General features: G+C 36.6%; 1 protein-coding gene across 1 annotated transcript in view; it reads right to left on the bottom strand.

The window, feature by feature from the left end:
* Nucleotides 1–25,072, bottom strand: part of IL1RAPL1 (interleukin 1 receptor accessory protein-like 1) — a 586,373-nt gene that overhangs the window by 19,917 nt on the left and 541,384 nt on the right. The window contains exons 6-7 of the mRNA XM_010004484.1: nt 10,051–10,183; nt 7,967–8,112 (exon numbers count right to left, since the gene is read on the bottom strand). Coding sequence (XP_010002786.1) covers nt 7,967–8,112; nt 10,051–10,183 — 279 coding nt within the window. The remainder of the gene's footprint in view (nt 1–7,966; nt 8,113–10,050; nt 10,184–25,072) is intronic.

Raw genomic sequence — 25,072 nt, forward strand, 5'->3', positions numbered from 1 at the left:
TGTTCCTGCTAAAATTCAGGTTTCCCAGAGTGGCTCCACGCTAAAAAAGATTCAATTTCAGCACAATTCCACATCAGAGGGGAGAGATGAAAAGTGCAAACCTTTTAAAATCTATTTTGCCTCTGTGTTACATCGCTCAAATTACAGACCTGGCCCTCCTTAAGGAGCTGAGGCTGAATGTAGAAAATAGTAGAGGAAAATTGTTCAACTACCCCTTAGGGGGACAGGCATTCTGTTAAACACAACAAATGAGCGAGTGCCAGGGAGTTACATCCGGAGGCACAGCAATCATTTAGTTACAGGCAATTAACAATAGTCCTCCAGTAGCACAGGAACAGTTCTACTCCAAGGAAAAATACATTGATTACTGCTGCAGTAGTAGATTGGTTTCTGAATAAATCTCTTCAGTTTAAACCAGGATTTCTTACAAGCATTTTGACCAATGGCTACATTATTTTTCCCCATCAGGAGGCTTTGGCCAAGCAACTCAGTGAAAGAGATAGCTAATTAAAACAAAGTACATGTACTCTCCAAATATCTAGTACGATATGACTGGTAATAAGTGCACTCATTTTATACAGATTCTATCCTTATTATTAGGCATATTTGCAGGATATATCTTTAGTCTTCAACTGACTTTGGTATTTGATAAACTTCTTTCACTGTGTCATGCAGGTAATTCAGATTGTAGATGGGGTTGTAACAACAAAATAAATAAAAGGGTGCCTTCAAAGATAATATATTTTTACTTATGTGACATGCTTCAGGAACTTTACATTTAATGATCTGTGATCATTTAAAATTAATCTTATTCTACTCATTAGTCCACATACAACTGAGCTACTGAGAAAAATAATTATACTTCAAACCTTCTTTTTTTTTGTTGATTCCTAATTCTTTGAGGACATGTGATTTATAGCTGTGTATTCAATTTCTGAGCCTTTTTCAAAATCCAATTACAGTCTATCTAGGGTTTCAGTTTTGCAATCACTTACGCAGATTGCCTAACTTCATGGTCTGTAAGCAATCCCTCTGAAGTCAACAGGTCTATTCACAGAGCTTCAGGTTAGCACATTTATTAATCTTTGCAGTTTTGTGGCCTAAACTAATTTCCATTCTCTGCCTGTCTTGGATGATTTAATTCACAAAGCTACAAGGTTTGGTTAGAGATAGATCTCAGTTTGTCTAGGAACACATACATAGACTTCAATTATTAAATAAAACATAAGGGTAATTAGTATCATTTGGAAGGGAGGCAGTTGAAGACAACACTAAAGGTCTCATGGTGACACCTGAGAGAAGGTAAAGGCAGCAGATACTGACAACCAACGCAAGACTGATGTGTCATAACATGAAGCTATGGTTATAAGCAGGTGTGTTTCTTCTAAGGGAAGAAGCAGGCTGGCTAACACAGGAATACTTGTCTGAGACATTTATACTTGTCTGTCATTTCAGACATCAGCAGTAAGCAGTAGGCAGAATTTAGGCTAGCAAGAAAAAAACTCATACCTGCAGTTTAAAAAGGAGAATTATGTTTGTTTGGGTTTTGTTGTTGTTGTTGTTTGCAGTTTTTTGTGCATTGTTTTGTTTGTTCATTTTCCCTGCTTAATACAGGATACATTATGGTATGGCTGTAAACCAATTTATCTTTCCAAAGTATAGCATATGGAACCACAGCTTTGTATAGCACATGCATATCCAATATGCATATGTATATATGTCTTTAAAATGTGTTACCTACTTTTTAGGAGTTCTGTTTGTTTGTTTCAATGTGCCAAACAAAAGCTGCCTGTATTTAAGGTCGGTAGATGACTTTATGGATACTGTTGTGAATAATTACAGATGGATATTATAGGATAATAACATTTTTGATACCAGTAGAAACATATCTGGGATATTCATTAGCTTGATTATGAAGTAATTTCTTAGCAGAAGTTATATGCTTTCTGCCAGCACAGGTTGTGCCTGTAGATGTCTGCAGACTTGACTTAAGGTGGATACATTTAGTTACAGTTTTTAATATGGTTTTAAAACCAGTAGTTTAATTTTGTTTATTCAAACTACTGAGAACTAGTTATCTCATTTCATGTTTTCAATCACTATATAATATATTTTCCAAAGGCATCTGTGAAAAACAACTAGTCAGGTTTTGTACATACGTATATATGAGTGCAAATACAAGACAGAGGTCTTGTTAAACTATTCACTATTATGATAGATAGTATATCTGAGCCTTCCTGCTGTTGGATTTCTCAGTGGTATTAGAATAGAGACAGAAAATTGTTATAATAGAAGTATATTCTGACTGATGACTTTTTTTTTTTTTTCCAAAGAAATGCAAGATACCTGTTACCAGCAGGAGAATAGTTGCACTGTCTCCAACAGTACATTAGCTCAAAAGAGGATAAAGCTGAAAAAATACAGATGCTGCAACATTTCTGAAGTTTACTACATTTAAAAATGGAACATTACATTTTAAAGGCAGTTTGAGCTTCAGGTTGAAGGAAGAATGTCATTATGGTGCAGAATTACATTAATCTCTGGTTATAACTCTCCTAAATAAATTAATTGTGCATGACTTAAAACCTTACTGATAGGAGAGCTTCTATTTGCTTATTGCACTGCAGAAATCCTCCAGCCCACACAATTACTTCTTTTGGATCTTCTGAAAGAAATGAATGTAAGAAGCACTGGGAGGTGCTAAAATGCGGGGGAAAATGGAGTACCAAGCTCCAAGATCATAAAGCAGCCTGTTTACATTTTTTTTTTTCTGAGGATAGCATTAATGAATAACTTAGCTCTGCATGGATTATGGGAACAATTTGTGACATTTCAATTTTAGATATTTTCATCTTTGCTAATCAAGGTTAGAGTTACACTAAGACATTATATAAAGAGAAAAAGATAAAAGTGAAAAGAGAAAATGATAAAATGATAAAAATGGTACAAAAGCTGTTAAAGAAACTAACCTGTTTGACACTTTGTCAGAGAAAAGTTATATTTAGGAAGATGGTAAATAATCTGACTAACCATTTTTTATTGGAAAGGTCTTAGTCCAATTTTCTAAAGGATGAGAAAACTATAGTGATGAAGAAAATGGCCTTAGGAAGAGTCTCTGTCAGGCAGTAGTCTTTAGTATTCTACTAATGTACCAATTTTAGATGACATTGAGTGTAAGAAGAACAGTCATTTTTGGTTAGGTTAGGGACAGGGAGGGGGACAATATTTGGCTTTTGACCCTATGTCATGAGCCTCTCGGGGGAATGAAAATTTTCACTGTCCAGCATAGTGATAATCTAAAGGTTTCTTCAGTGGCCATAGGGGCCTGAAAAATCAATTCCCATCAAACGAAATAAAATTTTCATTCCAAATCTAAAACCCAATGAGAAGCTAGGAAAAGCTTTTTCTGCAGTGGAGAATAAAGATTGAATGCTTTATACATTATGAGATAGACACATGTAAGGTATTAATGGACCAAGTGAGTCAGAGTTTTACAACAGTTTTGCTTCCACTGAGACTCAGAGATTTGGTGGACTGTTCAAGTAATTAGGACCACTTACCAGAAGTTGAAATATAAAATTTAATCCTCTCATATCTCACATGATGAGCACCCATTCAGAAATCTCAAAAGCATTTTGAAGCTCTATGGCAAAAAGAGGTATAACACCTGTGGTTTCTTTGCAGACGTTAGAAAAGAAATAGTTTATTTTCTCTTTTAAGTCTTGTCATTTATCACTTCTACTGTATGAAATCATGTCCTAGTGAATGAAGATTCTCATGAGATAAAAAAGTTAACTTATTCAGGACCTGAAGTAATAAAATAAATTTAAGGTGCTCATTAGCAATTCCATTATTGGTAATGACCTCATGAAGAACATTCAGATTGCTATTTAGAATTTGCTATTAAAATGTACAGGAAATATTAATATGATGTTTATACATTAATAAATGATGAGTTTAAATGATGATGCCTACTTGTTTGTAGGTATCCTTGAGATTTATTTCCTATAGGCAATATTAACTTGTTTCTTTTTTAAACATATACTCTCATGAGTAATTTAAAACAGAATAAATCTCTTCTTCTAAAAAAAATAAATAATAATTCAGTGAAAGTCTTTTTTGTCCCAACAGAAAAAACAGCTATTTTAATGATCCCTCCTTAGCTTGTAGTCAACAAGACCCATATATGCCTATTAAAAACACCTGTGAGAGAGGAAAACAAACCCAAAACATAAGAGGTTCAGAATAGAAAATTAGACGGAACTGAGAAAACTAGAAAAAAAGGAAGGTGATACACTGAAAAAAAATAATCATAAAATATGTTATCTGCTCTTAGTTCTTGTGTCTGTCCCATGAAAAATACAGGTATGTTATTAAGCTTTTAAAATAACGTCAGAAACATAAAAAAATAATGCCAAGACAGAATTTGAGATTTTACACTTTTAGTTGCAGATATGCAGACAAGAATTTCCACAAAAATAACATAATTAGATAATAATTTGTATTTCCAGCATAGTTTATGATTAAATGAGACTACAAAGGCCTTGATTCAGCATGAAAGTCATACTTTTCAATACATAACATTGTGGAAGAGTATACCTTATGCATTACATTTTTTAGCTACTATGGGCTTGTCTTCTTGAGTTAAAAACCTGTGAAAAAAACAGAATTACAGTGTGTGATCCAACCCTTATACCACCTGCAATATGTGGTCTGTCATTAATAAATTTGTGCTAAGTTGCTGTCGGTACCACTCTCAAAACTAATTTCTGAAGTTTCCTCTACCTGGCTGAAGGTGAACCTGTGAGTAGTACAGATGATCGATGGAAGCTATCACCAAAAAGTAACAAAATCAGCCTGAGATTATAATAAGTAGATTTTTTTTTTTTTTCTCACACAAGAGAGAAAATAACTTAATTATGGTAATGGTGATAGAAAGAGATTTGGCAAACAACTGGAGAAAGGGAATGAAAGTTAAATCTCTTTGGTTCTGATTCCTCTTTTTTTTTCTGATTATTTTTGGAAAAAAATTATAGGAACTGACCAGAAAAGGAAACTGCTTTGGTCTTGTCATGCTTTAAAATGCTTTACTGCCTTTAGCTCTGAGCTAAATGCTCCCTATGCACAGCATCTGATGAAGGTTAGGAGTCTAACAATGGTTAGCCAGCTGCACAAAAGCATAGATCATAGGTTTTCTCCAAGTTCAGAAAAAAAATTAAGGCTCAGCTCCCTCATATACAGAGGACTGGCATCTGGGCTAGATGGTGGTGCCAGAGACCCCAGCTTTTTACTGGTGCTGGATACCCAAACTGGGTTTACTTTTCCTGCACAAGTGACGCTGGAGTCTGGGGAAGCTGTTCCACTCCCGTCCTGAAATTCCTCTCAGGAAAGGGGAGGCTTCAGGTTTCTTTTCCAGTCCTATGTCAGGGAAGGAGCAGGAGCCCCCTCTCCCTGACTGAATGTGTTAGGTATGGGTTTGTGGTGGGGATCACTAGCTGATGAATCCTGCTTCTGTTTTCTGTGAGGTGAGTGTGTCCCCACTGGGCTGACCGGCAGGAAGAGCAAGGAAGGTGCATCCACGTTTTTGCTGGTGATTTAGACTCTGAACTTCTTGCCCTTTCAGGGCATGTGTAACTGCAGGCATGTCCAAAAATTCCCCCTGGAAGTTTAAGTTTACAGAGGATATATTGACTAGGACAAAGCAGCAGCTGCAAGGGTGTTTGAAAAGCCTACATTTTGTACCAGAATCTCCACTGCAGTGTTTAGCCCTAAATACCTCTTTTCCTAGGAATGGTCTTTGTTCAGTAACCGAGCTTTATGCTTTCCTGTGCCTTCTAACCCTGGTGATAATGTACCACGTATGAAGTTTAAGTGGGATTATAATATATTTTTCAGGTATCTAGTGAACATTCCAGATTCAGCACTTTTGTTGGCTGATTATGCTGGGAAAAAAAAGATCATTAACTAGAAAATCAGCCAAAACTAATACCTCTGCAAATGCCTCAGTTCAGGAAGCAAATTTAGCTAATTTTTAGGTCCCAATTGTTATAAGTGAGCCAATAATCAGAAATTAATAAACAGTGAACTCATTCCTAGCAGAGACTAAATGTGAATCTAAACAAGGAAACCTAAAATGAAATGTTGTCATGGTGATATAGAGGAGACTAAGCAAGCAGAGAAAAGCTCCTCTTCCTAGGAGACTTGAGAGACTAGCTCAAAATTTTATCTGTCATGGTTAATTTCTCATTTCACTGAAACAGTTGTCAACATGGAAAGTGTGTAGGCTTGTAAAAGGTACCTTTTGGTTTTCGAGGGCACAGCAGATTTATTTCTAAATCACAATTTCAGATTCAGCCTTACTTGAAGAGGAAAAAAATATTTGAGGGAGTTTTTGCTATTTTTAGTGTTTTACTGTGTATAATGACAATTAAATATTGAGATTATTTCCTCTAAAACATGTCATCATGAAGCAACATACTGTGTTTTGTTTGACATACTGATTTATCCAAGAAAGGATAAGTGGACCCTTGCAAAATTTGTGCATGCACACTGTTACATGGTGGTCGCAGGACAAAGAAGACTCATGTGTTGTCAGTCTTGGAGCTACTGCTTGTATGGAAGAGAAAATAAGGACTCACCATCAGCATGTGATGTAATACATGTAAGTTAATTAAGTATTGGTTTTAAGTAATTTAAATCTTAAAAATTCTTTATTTTGAATGTCCCCCACACTAATTTAATTATTTAAAACAAGCCATTGGATTTCAGTGTCTGTTGCATTAATCTCTTGCTCTCTGTTCAAACATTTCTGAATTAGGTGTGTGTGACTACTAGCTGGTAAATTTTTGAGGTTAAATTACTTAATAAATCCATTTCCCACCTCAGTAAATTCAACAAAATACGGCAAATGCCAGGCTAAGCAGAACATCTGGTTACTTATATCTGCATCTCTTAAGAATCAATGACAAGAGTTCAGAAAAATGGCTACAAATTAGTTCAATCATACACAAAAATTCTTTTAAATGCTTTAATTGCACTGTCTTGATTTATGGCTTCTTTTTAAACTTAGACAGGCTTTTCATGCTACAAGATTAAAACTAGGAAAAACATCACTCTTTTGGTATGAACTGAGATGGCATAAGCAGTTCAACACTATAGTGTTTGTTCACCTATACGAACAGTCTAAAAAAAAAGCACAGTAATAACAACAAAGTACAGAGACTGCTCTTGATTTTTCTTTGTTCTTTTAAACCAGTGAGACACTGTATGAGGATGGGGAGCATCAAGCCCAGAGATGTGGAGCACTGTCTGGGAGGCAGAGTGAACAAAGTGGATCTGGGAACCTTGCTTTGCAAGAGATTCTCCACTTCTCCATAACTATCTCCGTGGGAGATGGCTGTGACCATTAGATAGGCTGTAATCACGGGATGTGAGTGGTGAGTAGAAACAGGAAGGTCCCTAGAAGCTTCAGCCATGACACTTCAGAAATGTTGGTGTTAAACAAATGTGTTAGAAGGAAAATGTCCACAGTCAGGCTATGCAGGGACTCCCTCAGCATGGCATTTAGGTGGCATTTCTTAGAGAAGAGGAATGTTATTTTTGTTGGCTTTTCCAATATTTTATTGTATTTTATTTCTTACATTAAATTATTACAGTTGTATTACTTGTGGATTCTTATTATTTTTTCTCTACTGATAATTTATATGTTTTAAAGTTCATTAATTATTAAATTTATCTTTTATATAAATATTAGTAAAAGATGTTACATTATTTTTCCCAGTGACAGCCATAGAAAACAACAACCTTTCTCTTTTATTTTGAAAGGTGTACAAATGCCTGAGGAAAAATAATAATCACCTATTAATGTCTCAGGAAGCCAATATTCATGCTTGCATCAGAAGGACACTGTCTACAAACTGACTGCCCCAATAAGGTACCATTTAATGGAGAAAAGCTGCATATTTACCCCTTTTATGTAGAAGAATACTGGCATGCCGGCGTCCATTTCCATTCTCAACATAGCATGAGTAATTCCCCAGATCTGCTTCTTCCACAGAGTCAAGAATCAATGAGATGGAAACCTCCTGTTCCCCAAGATGTTCCTTGAGAACCCTGAGAAATCAACAAAAAAACAACCATTGCTGCTATTCTGCTTGTATGATAGCGGAGCATTAGAGAATAATGACATAATAATGCTACTTACAATTCACAACTCTATGGCTTCAAATTTGTCTATGGCTTGATGAAATCTTAATTTAATTATATCATGCCTTTTTCTTCCTTGCTTCTAATGAGGAGGTTTGGCTTTGTAAACGTTAATGAGAGCTTCACATAATTGTCTTCTTTAAGCAGGATGATGTGCACACTGATAATATATTATTGCACGCTCTGATGGAGACCATGATCAGTAAGTAGTATATGAAGTCTTGAGATGTTAGAAGAGAGAAAAGTGAGAACAGTTGTTTTCGAGTTTAGGGTCACATTAAGTGTCTGGGCCAAACACACTATTTGTGGATTTTCTGAAGCTCTTCAACACATTACTCAGAGACAGTGTGTTCATGCCAGGGTCTGAAACATTAATTATTGAATGTATTATAAAATTTGACCATGTATTATGAATCAGTAGAAAGAACTGGCATAGAAGATGCCAGTCATCATACTGATGATAAATAAAAGACCTCATCTGTAAGACTCTACCTGTGTTTGCATTGCTTTCTTCGCCTCTTAGCAAGTCCAGCAGTAGTTTTAGAAATCCAGTATAGCAAATGACAAAACCCCCTCGCCTGCTCTGTCATGTCACACGTGACAAAAGAAATGGAAGCCAACCTTCTTGTTCTTCCCTTTTAAAAACAAGAAAGTTGTAAAGGAGGTTCTTGTCACCTTTTTTTCAGCCTTCAGAAAGCCAAGTCTCTGGCTGAAGGAAGAGCTTAAGATGTGAAATACTACTGGCCTGGTTGTCATGTGACATGTACTGTACTGGTCTGGAGCTTTATAGGATAAACTTGAAGTGCATTAAGGTGAAATATGCTTCCATTTTGCCTATATATGGGATATGGAGACAACAGTGAATGTCTATGTGGCCTTGATTTTGGTTAAGGAATTGCCTCTGTTACTTTCATCACACTAAAGAAGTCCAAGGTTAAGTTGAAAATGAGTGTGATGTCTCTTGATGAGATAATACACTCTTATGGCAGAGGTGAAGTGTAAATAAACTTATTTTGTTCTATTATAGACAAACACCATAAATAACACATCTATGATCATTTAGCCACCTTTGTAATGCACATTTAAGTTTGCCTTCATTACTGGGTTTATCCAAGATATATAGGGACAGCAGTATAAACACATCTGAATAATAAATGAAAAAGTAATCTCTTCAGATTCAAGTAGAACCTTCATATTGGGGAGGAGTTGGTACACTGTGTCAAGCATCTAATTCTCATTTAAATATTCATATTTTTCTTAATTTCCAAGTGAGGCAGTACCTTTAGGAGCAGTAAAAGTACATAACACAGATTGCCAGATGCTCTCTAAACAAAGAATTTCAACAGATATAAGCAATCAACATAAGAGGATGCTTGGCTCTCACTGGTCAGATAACATCCCAGGAAACACTTTTTTTTCCTTGAATAGAGGAAATCAAAGCATTCCAGAAGAGAAGCCAGACTTCAGCAGTTACTTAAGGCTTCATATTTTAGAAGACTTATTTTAAGCTGTTTCCCTTGATTTATTTATTTTTCTTTAGTTCATCTTAGCAACTGTCTTAATGGTTCTTATTGTAGCTTACCACAGTTAGAAAAAGTAACTGTGCAAATCCCAGTCAGTCACACTATGGAACTTGTCAGGCAGCTAGTCTCCTTTTGAAGCTTTCTGACAGATCTGACAGAGGCATGCATTTCTCTCTACTTTACTGAAAAGTTAAAGAATAAATGTTGCAAAAACTGGGATCAGAACCAAAGTGTTCCTGAGTTAGTCTGTGATAACAAGTATTACATTAACTGTCAAAAAAAAAGATAGTGACTAGAAAAACAAAAGTTATTTTTCTTTTACCTGATGTCACTTTCCCAGACTCGACTATCATCCAAATCTTCAATAAACTTCTCCCCTTTCATCCAATAGATTAAAGGACTGACATCTCCACTATATCCAAAGAAAGCTCGGCAAGTGAGATTTGCAGAAACACCTGTTATCAAGAATGTAAAAAAAAATATTATTTCAAAACTTGTAAAATATTGTATTTTTATTTGTTTTTGATGATTTTTAAAAAATTATATCTAGACAGAACCACAATTTCCAGCTGCTGTTGAAAATATCCAAAAGTATCTGTTTGTCTTCACGCTGTTGTTCAAGTTATTTTCTGAAAATTCATTTAATAAAAAGGAAATTAAATGTTACATAAGAGTAGGATTCAGTATTGTCGATTTTTCACCAAGTTTTTTTATGTTTCGTAAGGAAATAAAAGACTATTTTTCCAAAAAGAACAAGCTTAATCTAAGACTTCCATGTCTTCTCTGAAAACAGATAAAAGTTAGGTAAAATAGACATGCAATCACATCTGTGCCAGTTCAGCTTTGCAATGTTTTCTATCAAAAGGCCAGTACATTACTGAAGTGTACCATTTCCAAGGGCCAGCCAATACAAAGATGGTTGTTCACTGCTAAATGGAAAGTATTAAACACTGAAACTGAAGGAAAAAAAAAAAAAAAGGTATGTGAAATCATTCTGTATGGTGTGGGACATAATGAATGGAAATAATCATTAGGTACACACAGCAAGAAGCAGAAATTCTATAAATGTGCAGCACTACTTATTTAATTGTGTTAGTCAAAATTTAAAAATGTAATAAACCTTCACTTTGGCTTGTTTTCATTGTGTAGTCTTGCATTGTATTAGTACCACTTAACTTTGGAGTTTCGGCTAGAGTACGTACAGGGATTGCAACAGTACTTTGCACGTGTTTGTGTGTTCGTAAGACTGGATCAAACTAGCTGTACTGTGGACAGCCACATAGTTAAAATTCTCCCATTTACTGCTGTGAAGATATTTGTCTCAACCTGCACCAAACCTTCTAAACTGTTAGGTACATTTCTTCAGTGAATAATTACACAGTGATTTAAAGTAGTTTTGTGATTTAAGGAATGTTCCTACCCCAAAATGGGTGTTTTCATTGAGTTCATATTACTGCTGAAATCAAACTTGTATTTGATTTACACTTTCAATTTTTTATCTTAGGATTTTAAAGCTGACTGATCACAGCTCCTGGGAAAGACAAGACAAGACAAAACAAACAAACAAAAAAAACCACTGCTAATACTACTTCATGCTGTACCAAGATGCCATGAAAAGTCTATCTCGGTTAAATTAATTTGAATTTCCTTAAAAATGTACTGCTTTAGTTCAGGACCTGGTCCTTCTCAAACATATGACATTAATAAATGAACATCTTACTTTTTAGTATGGCAACAAATGCAGAATGCTGCATAACAAGAAGACTTATTTTTAAATAAATGTCTTATTTATCTGAAATTATTTGTGGCTTTCTGTAAGAGCATGTGACTCCTCTACCTGGCTTGAACTCTCATATCCATGCCATGAAAGGTGCATAGTCCAATGTTTGTAATCACAATATGCAAGCACCACCTATGTTGCTTTCACAAGCTGTTTAATTCCTATAGTACTTACACAAACTTTTGGTTGGTGCCACAGTTGCTTTGCCAGCAGTGCCTGCTAAGGAGCTAAGAGTATGTCAGAACGTGAAAGTGGGAAGAAGAGGAGTGTCTCATTTGTAGTCAAAAGCTATTAAATAAAATCTCTGACTAATGAGACATTTTGATAGTCTCATCTCATTTAGAGCCAAGTTACTAAATGCAAGCTGAAGATCTTCAGTGAGAGAGCAAAAACCCTCTTTCTAAAGAAAACCACAGCTCCTGTTTTCACACTCCAGGTGCAATGGTCAGGACACCTCCCTGGAAACCCACCTCCTCAACCTCTACACAGCACAAGAATTGTCATTTGGAAGCACTGAGGAGAAAGATTTTTGCAATCTTGAAACCATCTTCAGGGAATGAGATGAGCATTGGGATACCACTTCATGTGGGTCAAGTATATGAAAACCTGTAATGGAACAGAATAAAGTTCCTGGTTGTGTCCAGGACTATTTAGCAGATACAAAACCAGTTTTTAATAGCAGTTGCATAGCAAATATAAACTAACTTTTTTTGCTGTTTTTCATCATAATTATGATATATGAGTATGTGAAAATGAAAATACAAAACCTTAAAGGATTATGAATATCTTGGCCACAGTCATCCAGTCTAGCGCATGTTCAGGCTTGTGAAATGCCTACTAACCACAGCATTAGTAGACTGATCACTTTCAAAACAGGAGTAGATATCTGCACATCTAAAGCAAAAGCAGGCTTCTGTGGTAGTTGCAAAACTCCTATGGCATTATCTACCAGTCTTAAAGGACAAAGTGCTACCTAATGCATCACTGCCACTTCCTGGGCTTTATTTTGAGTTTTGTCACCAAGTCAAGCCCCAGTTGAAACTGTAGCTTTCAAGAGCTGGCAAGATCACAGCTGGAGGGACTGTAGCTCTGGCCAATTTATCCATGATTCACAAACATTAGGTTCTGAACCACTGAAGTTCTCCAGGCTTCTGCAGGTAACAGGTACCCACTGAGAGATGATTTTTGCAATGTGCAGACCTCTGAGCCTTTCACAGGTGAACCTAAACACAATTAGGCTTGTTTTTTAAGAAGAAACATATTTTTTTCAAGGGCAAAATATATTAGAACATAGAAGTTTGTAAGATCAAGGCCTTTCCCCTCATTAAATCCTTGAAGAAGTTTCCCCTTTAAATATAATATCTAAACGTATTTTTAAACACAGATTGCAGTTTCAGTTTAAAATGAAACATTTCCACCTGAGAAAGAAATTAAGAAAGATGTAATGCTTCCTAGCAATACTGCCTTAATTACATCCATTGAGCGAAGGCCATTAGCATGCCAGGTGTTCAGCTATAAATTACCCATACTGCATACTTTGACCAATCTTCACAAAAAGCCAGTAGGAAGTTCATTAGCAGGTCATCAGGAAAGATTTAGTGACCAGCTAATGACCAATTGTGACCGTTAATGAGGAGGTCTGCTACTCCAGAGATCACAGCTCTCTGCAGAGGGCAGTGGAGCTTACTTGGTGGAGCAGAGACACTCACAGCTGCAGGTACATGTAAGTAGTGGGCAAAATCCCACTGACTGGAAGATAATATTATGCGTGGACAAAGTATTTTAGGAGCATACCTTGATCTATGCTCCAGAGGACCCTGATGTGAGTGCACCCTGTAAGATGGGCTGCAATTTTCCCTGTTTGTGCAACTTTGAAGTGAGAGCTCAGAGGATGCTGAGTTTGGCATAGAGAAGCTGCTCTGCGTGAACAGTCTTTTTTTAAGAAGCCTGTGTATTTTTAGACAGCATGAAAAATTTAAGCAAATAAAGAAATAAAAAAAAAAGGTGATTTTACTCATGTTCAAGCTAATGTACAAAACAACCTGTCAGCCAATTAGTAAAAATCACTGAGTTAACCCTAAACTCTAAATATCTCCACGTTTTCTGTGTTGAGAAAAACTACAGAAGTTATTTGAGAACAGTAAAAGTTTCAAATAATCTTTTTTGTTGGACTTGACGATCTTAAAAATTGATGATCAAAAAAACTGATTCTATGATTCCGTGATTTATAGGAAAATTTAGATTAATAGTATAAAATATATTAATGTCCATTCAGCAAACTTTTACATTTATCAAATATGAATGCTAGGTTATTACAGTTTTATAGTCTATCTTTGAAGAAATTTAAATACACACTTTAAATTCACTACTAAGGAAATCCATATTTCTCTTTCTCTGACAGCTTTGCTGTGAAATGTTCTAAATTCTTGAGATTGTTCTGTCTCAACTTAGGTCCTACGTAAACTGCTTTTTTTTCTGGACCCTGGAAAAGTTCAAAGGCGTGAGATAAGAATTATTAAGTGAAACTGATAGTATTGGAGTTTTAATTAACATCACCTCAAAAAAACAACACACCCCAGAAGACCCAACATAACAAAAAAACCCAAAACAACCCAAACAATGAAAAATATTCTCGTGAAAGGTAAAACAGAAAAAAAAACACCAAACCCCCCAAAAAAACACCCTAACTTTTGACTTCTCAGTACCACCATAAATTTCATTGTGCAATTGTGCAATAAAAACATGTAAGAGAACATCTAAAAAGTAATCATTAACTGCATATTTCTCTCTAACCCTTATTTCTGAAGATGAATATGCTCTTACAGAATTGACCTGATTTTTCTAAAATCTATAATATATAACACTACATCTTCCTGCTGCTTGCTGTGATAAACTTGCACAGTCATCTCCAGCTAACTAGGTTGAAGCTAAACTAATCAAAAGCTCTTTGCCATCTAAACAAAACAATTTTTGTTACACAGTATGCTTTCAAGTAGAGCAGAACGCAAGGAATGACCACAACAAAGTGTAGTCCCTTAAACCAGCAAATCCCTTCGGCAGAGCAACACAGACTTTTTTAGTGCCCGTTTTCTTTAACTGGCAACATTTGGGGCACTTTGCAAACTACTGCTACTGGAGCTTATCTCCAGGAGAGGGCACTGTCTAACTTCTAAACACGTAGAAAAAAATTAAAATAAATCAAAGCAAATTCCTAATGTATCAGCTCTAATTAAAAACAGCCGCCTGCTAAGAACCTGCTCGTTGTAATTAGCAAATAGTGAATGTTTTGTGGTCAGTGAAATACCGTCTTGTATGAGCAGTTTAAATTACACTTGCACCATTAGTCACACAAGTTAGCATACACCTTGTCACCTGTTCTAGCTTTTGGTTTGACAGATTCATCAGTGAAAGACAACTATTTTTGTTGGAAGCAGTGCTAGTTATCAGAAACCTCTTTTTCAACCTCTTTTTAGAAGAACCCTCAAAGATGTATTATGGAAGTGTTTGAGCATGATCAGTATCTAGTAATACTGAGCACCAAGAGAGTGGAAAAATTAAGTGTACTGAAATACAGGACTTTTTTCTACTGTACTGTATTTATTAGACTTATGAACAGGCAGTACTTACACATTTATAGGTATGCCATTTATTTGTAATGTTAACAGTGAAAAATGAAATTAGAAAATGTCAAGACAGATACAATCAAAATCTCTCACATTTGAACTAAATACCATTCTTTCCATTTGCGTTAAAGTACCAACAAAATATTAATCTTCTAAATGGTGAGATATTAGAGCTGTTAAATTCCTACGTGTGAAGGATAGGTGAAAATTCCTCACAAAGGCATTGACTCACTTGTTTTGCCAAAGTCATCTGCTGAGCCGAGCAAGCAGGCGAGTAGAACTGCTCAGGTTTCCAGTGAAATATCATGCTCTAACACAGTTCTTGAAAGCCTTCTTGTAAACACAATTAAGGAAAAAACCTTTTCAGTTATGAGCTTTGATTGTATGATCCTACTTTAGGGATCCTACTTTAGGCAAATCTTCCCTCAGAGTAGGTTTAACTTCAGAGATTTCACGTGATTCCCTCGTTGCCTGCATAAAGAATCACCTGCTGCTATGCCGGCTTTACAGGTTACATACATATTTTCACATCTTGATATCTTGCACTCTCTTGCCAAATCACAATGGTCTTATTGTATGTTTCTTGTAGTAGTTTAGCCCAAATTAAACAACAAAAAAATAGCTGCTTTCTTAAAAGCCTGGAACTGCTAAATTCTGGTCTCACCACTGAGTGGTATGTTGTGAAGTCTTTGGCAAGACATCAGGTATTTCATCCATACAACTGTAAAGACATAACTGCAGAGTGGAATGTTGATCCCATGGGCCTAAAATACAAATTGAATACGTTTTTCATACCATAGATATGTAAATTTAGAGTACATACATCCTCCTCTACAAAAAACTCCCATCATTTGCAATCATATCTGATACAGTTAGTAGCTCTGGAACTTTCACTGAATCTGTAGGTTTATATTTCTAGAAGATGCTACAGTAACTTCCTTTAATTTCTGTTGTTTTGGTTTGGGTTTGGTTTTTGTTTGCTTGTTTTTTTGGGTTTTGTTTGTTTGTTTTTAGTTTATTTTGTTCTGGGTTTTTTGTTGCTGTTTTTTTGGTTTTTTATTTGTGAAAAAAACTTACTTTTTAGTCATTAGGTTTTTCTTTGTTGATGTTATTTTTCTTACTTAGAAGCTATCCCTCTCTGGCATAGGACTGAACTCTTCTGCCTATTTATAGTCATTAACTGTCACATGAAAAGTTCTTTACCCTACCAGGCTTCCAGCTGCTGAATTACAGTTCAAAAGCAAGATAATTCATGGGGATGATTGTATGTTGCTCCTTACATTTTTCCTGCTGTAAGCCCTGTGATATTTGAGTCTGCAACACTTAGTAAGTATGTACTGAAACATCAACGGTAAAATTTAAGATTAACCTAAAAGTATTAAATTTTTTCAGTGGACTGCTTCATAGGTTGTGCAGGAAAAAAAATCCAAATCCTTTCTGCTTTGAATGGGCTCTTTAGCTGCAGGACTGTCAGAGACAGAGTCAATGAAGACAGCAAGTATCACATCAAACAGAAAAAAACAAACACGTGATGTATGGAAATACCCAGAACATGTCTCAGTTACATATATTGTTAAACTAACTTTCATTTCACAAGAGGTAACAAAACCATTGAACCAATACTCTTGATTTCTCAGTTACATATATTGTTAAACTAACCTTCATTTCACAAGAGGTAACAAAACCATTGAACCAATAGTCTTGATTTTTCCTAACAGTAGGCTTCTCCTTTTGATAAATGATAATGTCAGGCTGATAAATTAGTCTTTCAGCAAGTATTTTTCATTCCTTCCTCTTCAGGAGTAGAGGCTGGACTTGGAGACGACTATCACAAGTATAAACACACAGTTGCTAAAAAAGAGGAAAGTCACTGCAATTGTTTTACAAACGCCATGGTTTAACCAGAACAATCTTGACTCAGCTTTGATTCCAGAAGCTGATATTTTCTCATGTTTTTCTTTAAGACAAAGGCATTTCCTAAACACTCTTTTGCTGTGCCCTCTCTGTGAGATAAAAAAATAAATTCTGTTTTAAAACCTTAGCTCTTTTAGACTTAAGTCACAAGAAAATATCACAGGTAACATAATTATCTCCAGTGGAAAAAAACAAAAATAATAGAAAAAAAATACATCAATCACAGCATGTTTTTTAGTTCTTAGAGACTTATGACTTGGGAACTAAAGGAGAAGAGCACCAGTCTCAAGATGCCCCTTCTACTATGTGACCAATTGGACAGTTGCTGGAGCTCTGGATGGTGACTTTCCTTTAACTCTTTATTTGCTTTCCTGATCTTCTGTAGTTTAGGGTTAGTTAACCCATCTATTATAAGCTTATGATACATATATAGTTAAAACTCTTACCAGCCCCTCTGTCCCTAAATAAAAGCCTGTCTGTGCACTCAATACTGTATTATCTTTGTTTTGCCCTGGAGGGATTGAAAGAATCTCCACATATCTGACTATTGGATCCTGTCAATGACTTCTGGCCCCAAGAAATTACAAATGTGGAATAATTTCTCTACTAGTTAAGGAAGGCGTTTTCAAGCCATTATACCTCTCACAACATCTTCCTCATTCCCATACAAAACCCAGGGGCAAAGCAGCAGCAAACTGCAAGTGGGAATTAGGCAGTTCCCTTGAGCTACAATGCAGCTGTCGCTAAGCCAGTTTATTTCTTCAGGCATATCACTTAATGAACAGTGCTAGAAACTGTTTTTTACTATATCATCTCACAATACCTGCTCTTTAACTGCTTTGAAAAGAGGAATTGTAGTGCTAGCATGATCATAAAATAATTTTAATTAATTGTCAACTTTGAAGTCACACATACACATTAAATAATAAGCTGTGGTTTTATTTTCCTTTGGTCAGCCTGACTGCTATTTTCCTTTGCTCTTTCATCATGTGTAAACCTACCATCAATTCAGTAGGTTGCAGGGAATTATTTGTCCAATTAAGTATTCCGAAAAATACTATAGATATGGGATGCATATGGAAGATTTTTTATAGAAGTAAAGCTTCTGGAAAGCGGTAGGCACAGTGTCACCTACACCTGCTAGGTGGATATTATGGAATTGAGATTCCAAATAACAAATGATAAACAATTAAACACTTTATCTTCCTGTAGTCAACTTTACTCTTTAGCACATATTGGAAACATCAGCAGATGCAAGATTTTCACATTCTAAGCCATTCTGTCAGATCACGTTTTGTGATGGAAAATGACATTTGGAAAAGATCTGGGTTTATCTGGCAAATATGTGCCTGGGGAAAACTATCATTCCCATGACCAATATAGCACAACAGGATAAATACAATTGGAAAAAAAAAAACACAACAAAACAAAACACTTGTATTACGTGAATCAATATACTTCACTTTGGTTCAAAATTATGCAAAACCACTTTTCTGTTTAAATTTTCACCAGGAGAGCCATTAAGCATCACTTGGAATTGGAGCACTGATGAGCTGAACTTGTTGACTACTAATAAACCAGAAATGTAAAATCAACAAGAACTTTTCCTTTTACTGCAATAAAGCCTCTAAAGGTAGGCAGGTATTTAATGCTATTCATACTGGAATCTTCTATGTAAATAAAAGAAAGCGAAAGAATGATCTATGTATAGTTTCGTTGTGCTGCTTTGTTAGATTGTGGTATCCCCACCCTATGTTATGAAGATTTTGCAATGGACAGAGAAAATATTAATTCTTAGTATATCCTCAGAAACTTCCTTTTAATTAAGCATCACATGGACTGATTTCTGTTTGTGACAAATATGCTATACGCTTGGGCCATGCAGATGCTGTAATCTACTGGTATTGACCAGCTTCCTTTCCACATGAAGGGCAGACAAACTTTTTCATCACATACCTCTATGTAATTGTATATTGATAGACAACACTGAGTGAGGGGAGCTGCACAAATACATCAAATCAAATAAAAAAGAATCCATCATGCAGTGTGCATGTGCTACCTGTGTTTAAAGGAAAACAGTATAGAAAAGGGGGCAAGATTGATTTGTTGATGCTGCACCCTGATTTCTAACCTTCAGGCATATAAGTGGATGCATAAGAGCTTCTGACCCACAGCAGAACCTGCCCAGTTTTCACAGGACCAGAATTGCACATTCTCTCAGCCTGATTTTTTGAATGGGTGAAGATTTGTGGTCTGCACCCCCCTCCACAGGTAGCAGCTGTTCTTACACCACGTGAGCAAGAGTGGGAGAGTTGTTCTTGAACTCCTAACTTACACCTGCTTGAGGGCTGGCTTTACATTAACTATCTTTAACAGGAAAATGGCCTGGCTGGGCTGGAGGCCAGGAAGAAGCAGAGTCTGATGTGTCCATCTGTGTTTGAAGTTGTAGGCATCATAAAATGTGATTCTTCCAAAACAGCTTCCTTTGCAAGAACAATTAATCATCAAGTTATTTTGGTTCCTTGCTCTCATTTGTCAAAAGGAGATGCTCTTGAGTACTGGAAAATCTGGGCAACAGCAAAGCTTAAATCACAGAATTATTTGGGTTTGAAGGAACCTTAAATATCATCTAGTTCCAACCCCCTTGCATGGGCAGAGACACCTCCCACTAGAACAGATTGCTCAAAGCCCCATCCAACCTGGCCTTGAACACTTCCAGGGAGAGGGCAGCCACAATGTCCTTGGCCACCCTGTTCCAGTGTCTCATCACCCTCACACTAAAGAATTTCTAACATCTAATCTAAATCTATTCTCTTCCAGTTTGAAATGTTACCCCTCCTCCTATCTCTATATTATCTTCTTGCAGCAGCTGTGTGGGCCTCATTTATCTAGTCCACTTTCATCCTCCTTTAGTTGTAATTTCCATAGTTGCACTGTACAGGGTCCTGCCAGCAAAATTCCTGAGAGATTTAGGGCTCCTGTATCTGAAACCAGATATCTGAGGTCAGCAAGCAAGATATCGATCTTTGTTGCTAGCATAATTGTGAATTTCCTGATAAATTTCCAAAATATACCCTCCAGATGTGTGCCCACCAATACTGTAGTTTTTGTTAAAATTTTCTAAGGGCTCTGAGAGGCACAGGAGTTGTGACATTTCTTAAAAGCAGAAGAACTTGAAAGACAATTCAAGTCCCAGGAATGCAGAACACTGCCAACAAACTTGTTTATGTTTTTAAACAGTTTGTGCAGGTCTCAAAGACAAGACTAAAAGTGGAGCTTGAGTGACAATAGAAATACAAGGTACGACAGCTGCTGGTTACAGGAACAGAGACAAATACTCATTATGCAATATTTATGATACAAACTGTGCAAGGCAGCAGGCTGGTGTCTCTGACAGCACAGCTCTCTGCAGAGGTGTGAGATGTCACCTTGAGCAGCAGCCCCAATGCTTATCCAGCCCTCTGCCCATCCGGAGTTGAGTCTGCCACTCACCCCAAGCTGCATGATAGCTTTCTAATATGGACACCTGTCCATGAAGGACCAGGATAATTTTGCAAAACCTCTTTTGACTTGTGACTTGGGGCTAGAATTTTAACCCACATCTGGGGAAGAAGATGCTGTGTTAATTTTGCATTACCTACTCCATTGTCGGGTCTAAAGAATACCTTTGTATTTTTGTTTTTGCAATTCTTTGTAAGTGCTGTTACAAACTACTGGGTAACAAAAAAATATGATACATTTTTAGAAAGTGTTTAGTACAGTGTTTACTTTCAGTCCTTTAGCACCTAAATGACATCCCTTTAAAAATGTGTTATAATTGCTGCTATATGAAAATGAGTATAACTTACACAACAGTCCAAAATGAACGGTCTTTGTCATTAAGTATTGCACAATTATATATCCATCTAGTTTCCTAAATGTGTAGCGTACACTCTCATTAGAGTTTAAATCCCCTGGTTACCTTAAATTAAGACATATGGATTACCTGAAGAGAGATCAGTGGGATTTGTATCCCCTTATACTATAATAAGGGATTCTCATAAAGTCTGTTTTAATTTTTAATATTTAAGTCAGTATTTTGTGGAATGAGTAGTTCAGTAGCAGAAAAAGATTGTTGCTGTTGCAATTAGGGCATGACCTCTTCAAGAGTGTGGGAATGGGAAGAGGAATTATGGCAATGAGAAGATATCCCCTTACAGATGGCCTGCTGGCACCTACCTGGTGACACCGCAGTAGTCAAAAAGCAGGTTTCAGTAAAAGGCTGAACTGAAAGTGTCTATCAAAGCCTTTAGCACCAATGAGAATATTGCTTTTCCTCCTCTAAACAAAAGCCCACAACACTCTTGTTACCTCATGTTCTTACAGTCACCCTTTCCCATCCCATTCCCTATTCTCTATCCTGAGAGATCTCCTGCAATTACCAGCACCTCCCTGCCCGGAGACAATTCCAAGACTAAACCTCCAGCACCCAGATCAGATGAGAGGCAGCTTGAAGCCTGTTAACAGAGAGATGCATCTTGCACCTGTATTTTCACTCATAAAGTTACAAAGTCTGGAATCCTTCTGGACCCTAGCATAAAAGACAATAAAATATTACAAAATTACATTATCCAAATAGTTATGAGGAAGAAAAAAACAAACAAACAACACAACAAAGCAAAACACTGGAGAAGAAGTGTTGGAGAACTGGCTGACAGCAGCTGGTTACCTTCATCCATGAGAATGATTCTTCTGCTGTAGGTTTAAGAGTGGCATTATGAATAAGAATGTGCTAAGAGAAGCAGTCTGCCATCCTGAATAAAATGAATCATTCCTAATATGATTAGCAAATGCTACATATTAGAATTGAACTGAAATGTATTTGAAAAGAGCATTTGTCGAAAAGGCAGAAGAAAAAGTTTGACGTGACATTTTCTGTATAAGACTTCGAAGGAAAAAAAAACACACTGCTTTTTATGTTCATTTTAGAGATATTTCTATTAAAAAGCTATTAGTTACTCAAATGTCAGTTTTATGAATAAAAAACTTACTTTGGTGACATGGGAGACAGTGCAGATGAGCTGTTGCTTTTGTAAAGAGCTGCAAAACCTCAGATTTTCACTAAAGAGAAAAATGCAGAGCTCCTAGCTCATCCTTTCACTAAGTGGAAATATGAAAAGCTCCAATAGATGATTTAAGATTACTAAGGTAAATTGTTTCTTATTGGTTGGACAGGAACAAAACCTTATCTCTCATAGAATTTTTACAGTTTTATTTATGAACTGACCGTTAATTAATTATTCATAAACTGGACACACGGATTCAATAGAATTAAGTTTCCATAGTTTAGACAGTGAGGTGGAAAAGCAGATGTTTCCACAAGACAGGATTTCTGACTTACCTTTCTGTTCTCTTGGATTTTTTTCCTGTTAGTTTATTTAATTTGAATAGATTAGCACTTCAGAGCTGTTAGCTCCGTACAGTCCCAAGAGCAAGACTGGCCTGTTAAGCCAAGATGCTGTGATCTCTCCCAGGACTTGCAGGATCTGATTCAAGTGCTGCAAGAGTAGTGTTGGAAACACTGCTGACCTAGGTCAACCTATGTTCTGAGAGTTTTAAAACTCTCTGTTAAGAAGAGCAGCTTAGTTGGGGCTGGGTATTACAAGGCTCTCCTGGTTTCAAACTTCAAATAAATGTTCTTGAAACTCTTCTATTGCTTTCTGCTTGGAAACACAAGCCTTGGAGGTCCAGCTCAAGCTTCCTGAAGCTGTAGTTTCTAGGGTACCTCCCATGTCAGCCATCTCCAGATCAGGGAGGTATACCATTCATGTTGCACAGTGAAGTTGTTCTGAGATGACAAGTGAAATCGGGTGGAAATCAGACTTCCAGCTTTACTGCATCAGGTGTGAAAGGGCCCACAAGATTGTTGATATCCAAGACCAAGGCAGTGTAAACTTGGGGATCTCCTCTGACTTGCCATAGAATTTTGATTTACCAAAATGTTGTGAAACCTGTTTGTTCTGGATAAGACTATCTTTTACCAAAGATTTCTGACCTCGATACCAAGATGCAGCTCCACCTCTGCTCCATGTGTTCTGTATGACTTTGGGATGACACTTTCTATTCTCATTTACCTGCCATCAGGGCTCATAAAAAATTTCCCTCTTATCCTCTGTCTTTTTTAATTAAACTGTAAGGGCAGCAAGTCAATGAGATTTCTACAATGGAGTGACTATACCAGTGAACAAGGGAAAGGCAGTGGATGTCATCTATCTGGACTTATGCAAGGCCTTTGTCCCCCACAATGTCCTTCTCTCTAAGTTGGGAAGATATGGATTTGATGGGTGGACTTTGAGTGGATAAGAATTGGCTGGATGGTTGCATCCAGAGAGTAGTGGTCAGTGGCTCAATATCCATATGGAAAATGGTGACAAGTGGTATCCCTCAGGGGTCCATACTGGGAGCAGTGCTGTTTCGTATTGTCATTAATTATATTGACAGTGGCATTAAGAGAACTCTGAGAAAGGGTTTCAATATCTGAAAGGGGCCTATAAGAAGGCTGGGTAAGACCTGTTCACCAGGGCGTGTAACAATAGGAAAAAGAGGTAATGGTTTTAAGCTAGAAAAGGGTAGATTTAGGTTGTACATTAGGAAAAAGTTCTTTAGTATGAGGGTGATGGATCACTGGAATGAGTTGCCTAGAGAGGTGTTGGAGGCCTCATTCCTGGAGACATTCAAGGTAAGTCTTGATGGGGCTCTGAACAATCTGTTCTATTGTGACATGTCTCTGCTAATTGCAGGGGATTGGACTAGATGACCTTTAGAGATCCTTTTGAACCCAATACATTATATAATTATATGATTCTATGATTCGCTAATCAAGAATCCCCAGGAACAGTTGAATGAATGAGTAGGCCGTGGTACATTACATAATAAACCAATATGCAGATATAATAGCTAAAGTCCTGAAAGCAATACAGCCAAAAAGCTGTATTAGATCATCCATACTGCTTCTGTACTAGAGCTTGATCATTCTGAAGCACATTGGTGATATAACTGTAGGATGTGTTGCATACTGTAGACCTCTCATTACTGTTTCTTCCATACAAACCAGATTAAAATTGCAATGGATCCTGCTTCTGGTGAGGGCCAGATTATCATATTGCTATGACAACAAGTATTGCTAGTTACATTTCTGATTGTTCATTTCTCCATTCACTATTTCTTCATCAGTTTCTCAACAAGGTTACTCATTTTGGCAGGCTATGTAAAGTGTGAAGAAAGGGGAAGATTTATTAATACATTTATATAAAGGGTGTCAGGTTTAATTCAGCATAAGCTGCAGGGCGATATTACTTTTAATTTATTACGAAAAGAATAAATAAAGCTTGAATGGCTAGACACTGGAAAGGACTCTATATGAATTGCTAGTGAAACCTTAGCAAAAAAGCATCCTTGCTATCACTCCAGTCTGGTTTACACTCCCACAGTGAGGAAACCACTTGACACTCTGAAAGCTATGAGATGACTCAGATGCTTCAAATGAAGCATTTACAGAACTGTTCATAGGCTGTGGGAGCTGATCATAAGCTTCATGGGGAAGACGGTAATTTCTCTCATGCGCATCACATACCTAAAGCTTCATTCCTTTTCCAGAAATCTTTCTTCTTATAATAGGTGTGTCATTGTAATGTCTGTTGCAACATCTTGGGTGTCTTTTTACTTCCTTTTCTTTTTACTATTGATTTGTAGCAAATGTAGTGCTATCCGGATGCTTTTGTCATAGAAAGAAAGGCATGAGCAAAATGAAAAAAGACAACCTAGTAAAGATAAAAATCAGGGAAAACATTTTATAATTTGATTCTTTGTGTTAGGGAAGAAATTATAAGTGGAAGGAAAAAGTGTGCTGGTAACTGCTTTTTTAATCTTATATTGGCACTCCATGTCATTAAACTACAATCAGGATAAAATCTACATGCACATAATACACAAACAGAAGTGGATTCTCACATGGATGTCCACGTGCTATTAATTAAGTCAGTAGATTC

This window comes from Chaetura pelagica, unplaced genomic scaffold (assembly GCF_000747805.2).
Source record: "Chaetura pelagica isolate M959 unplaced genomic scaffold, ChaPel_1.0 scaffold308, whole genome shotgun sequence".
In the NCBI taxonomy this organism is placed as follows: Eukaryota; Metazoa; Chordata; class Aves; order Apodiformes; family Apodidae; genus Chaetura; species Chaetura pelagica.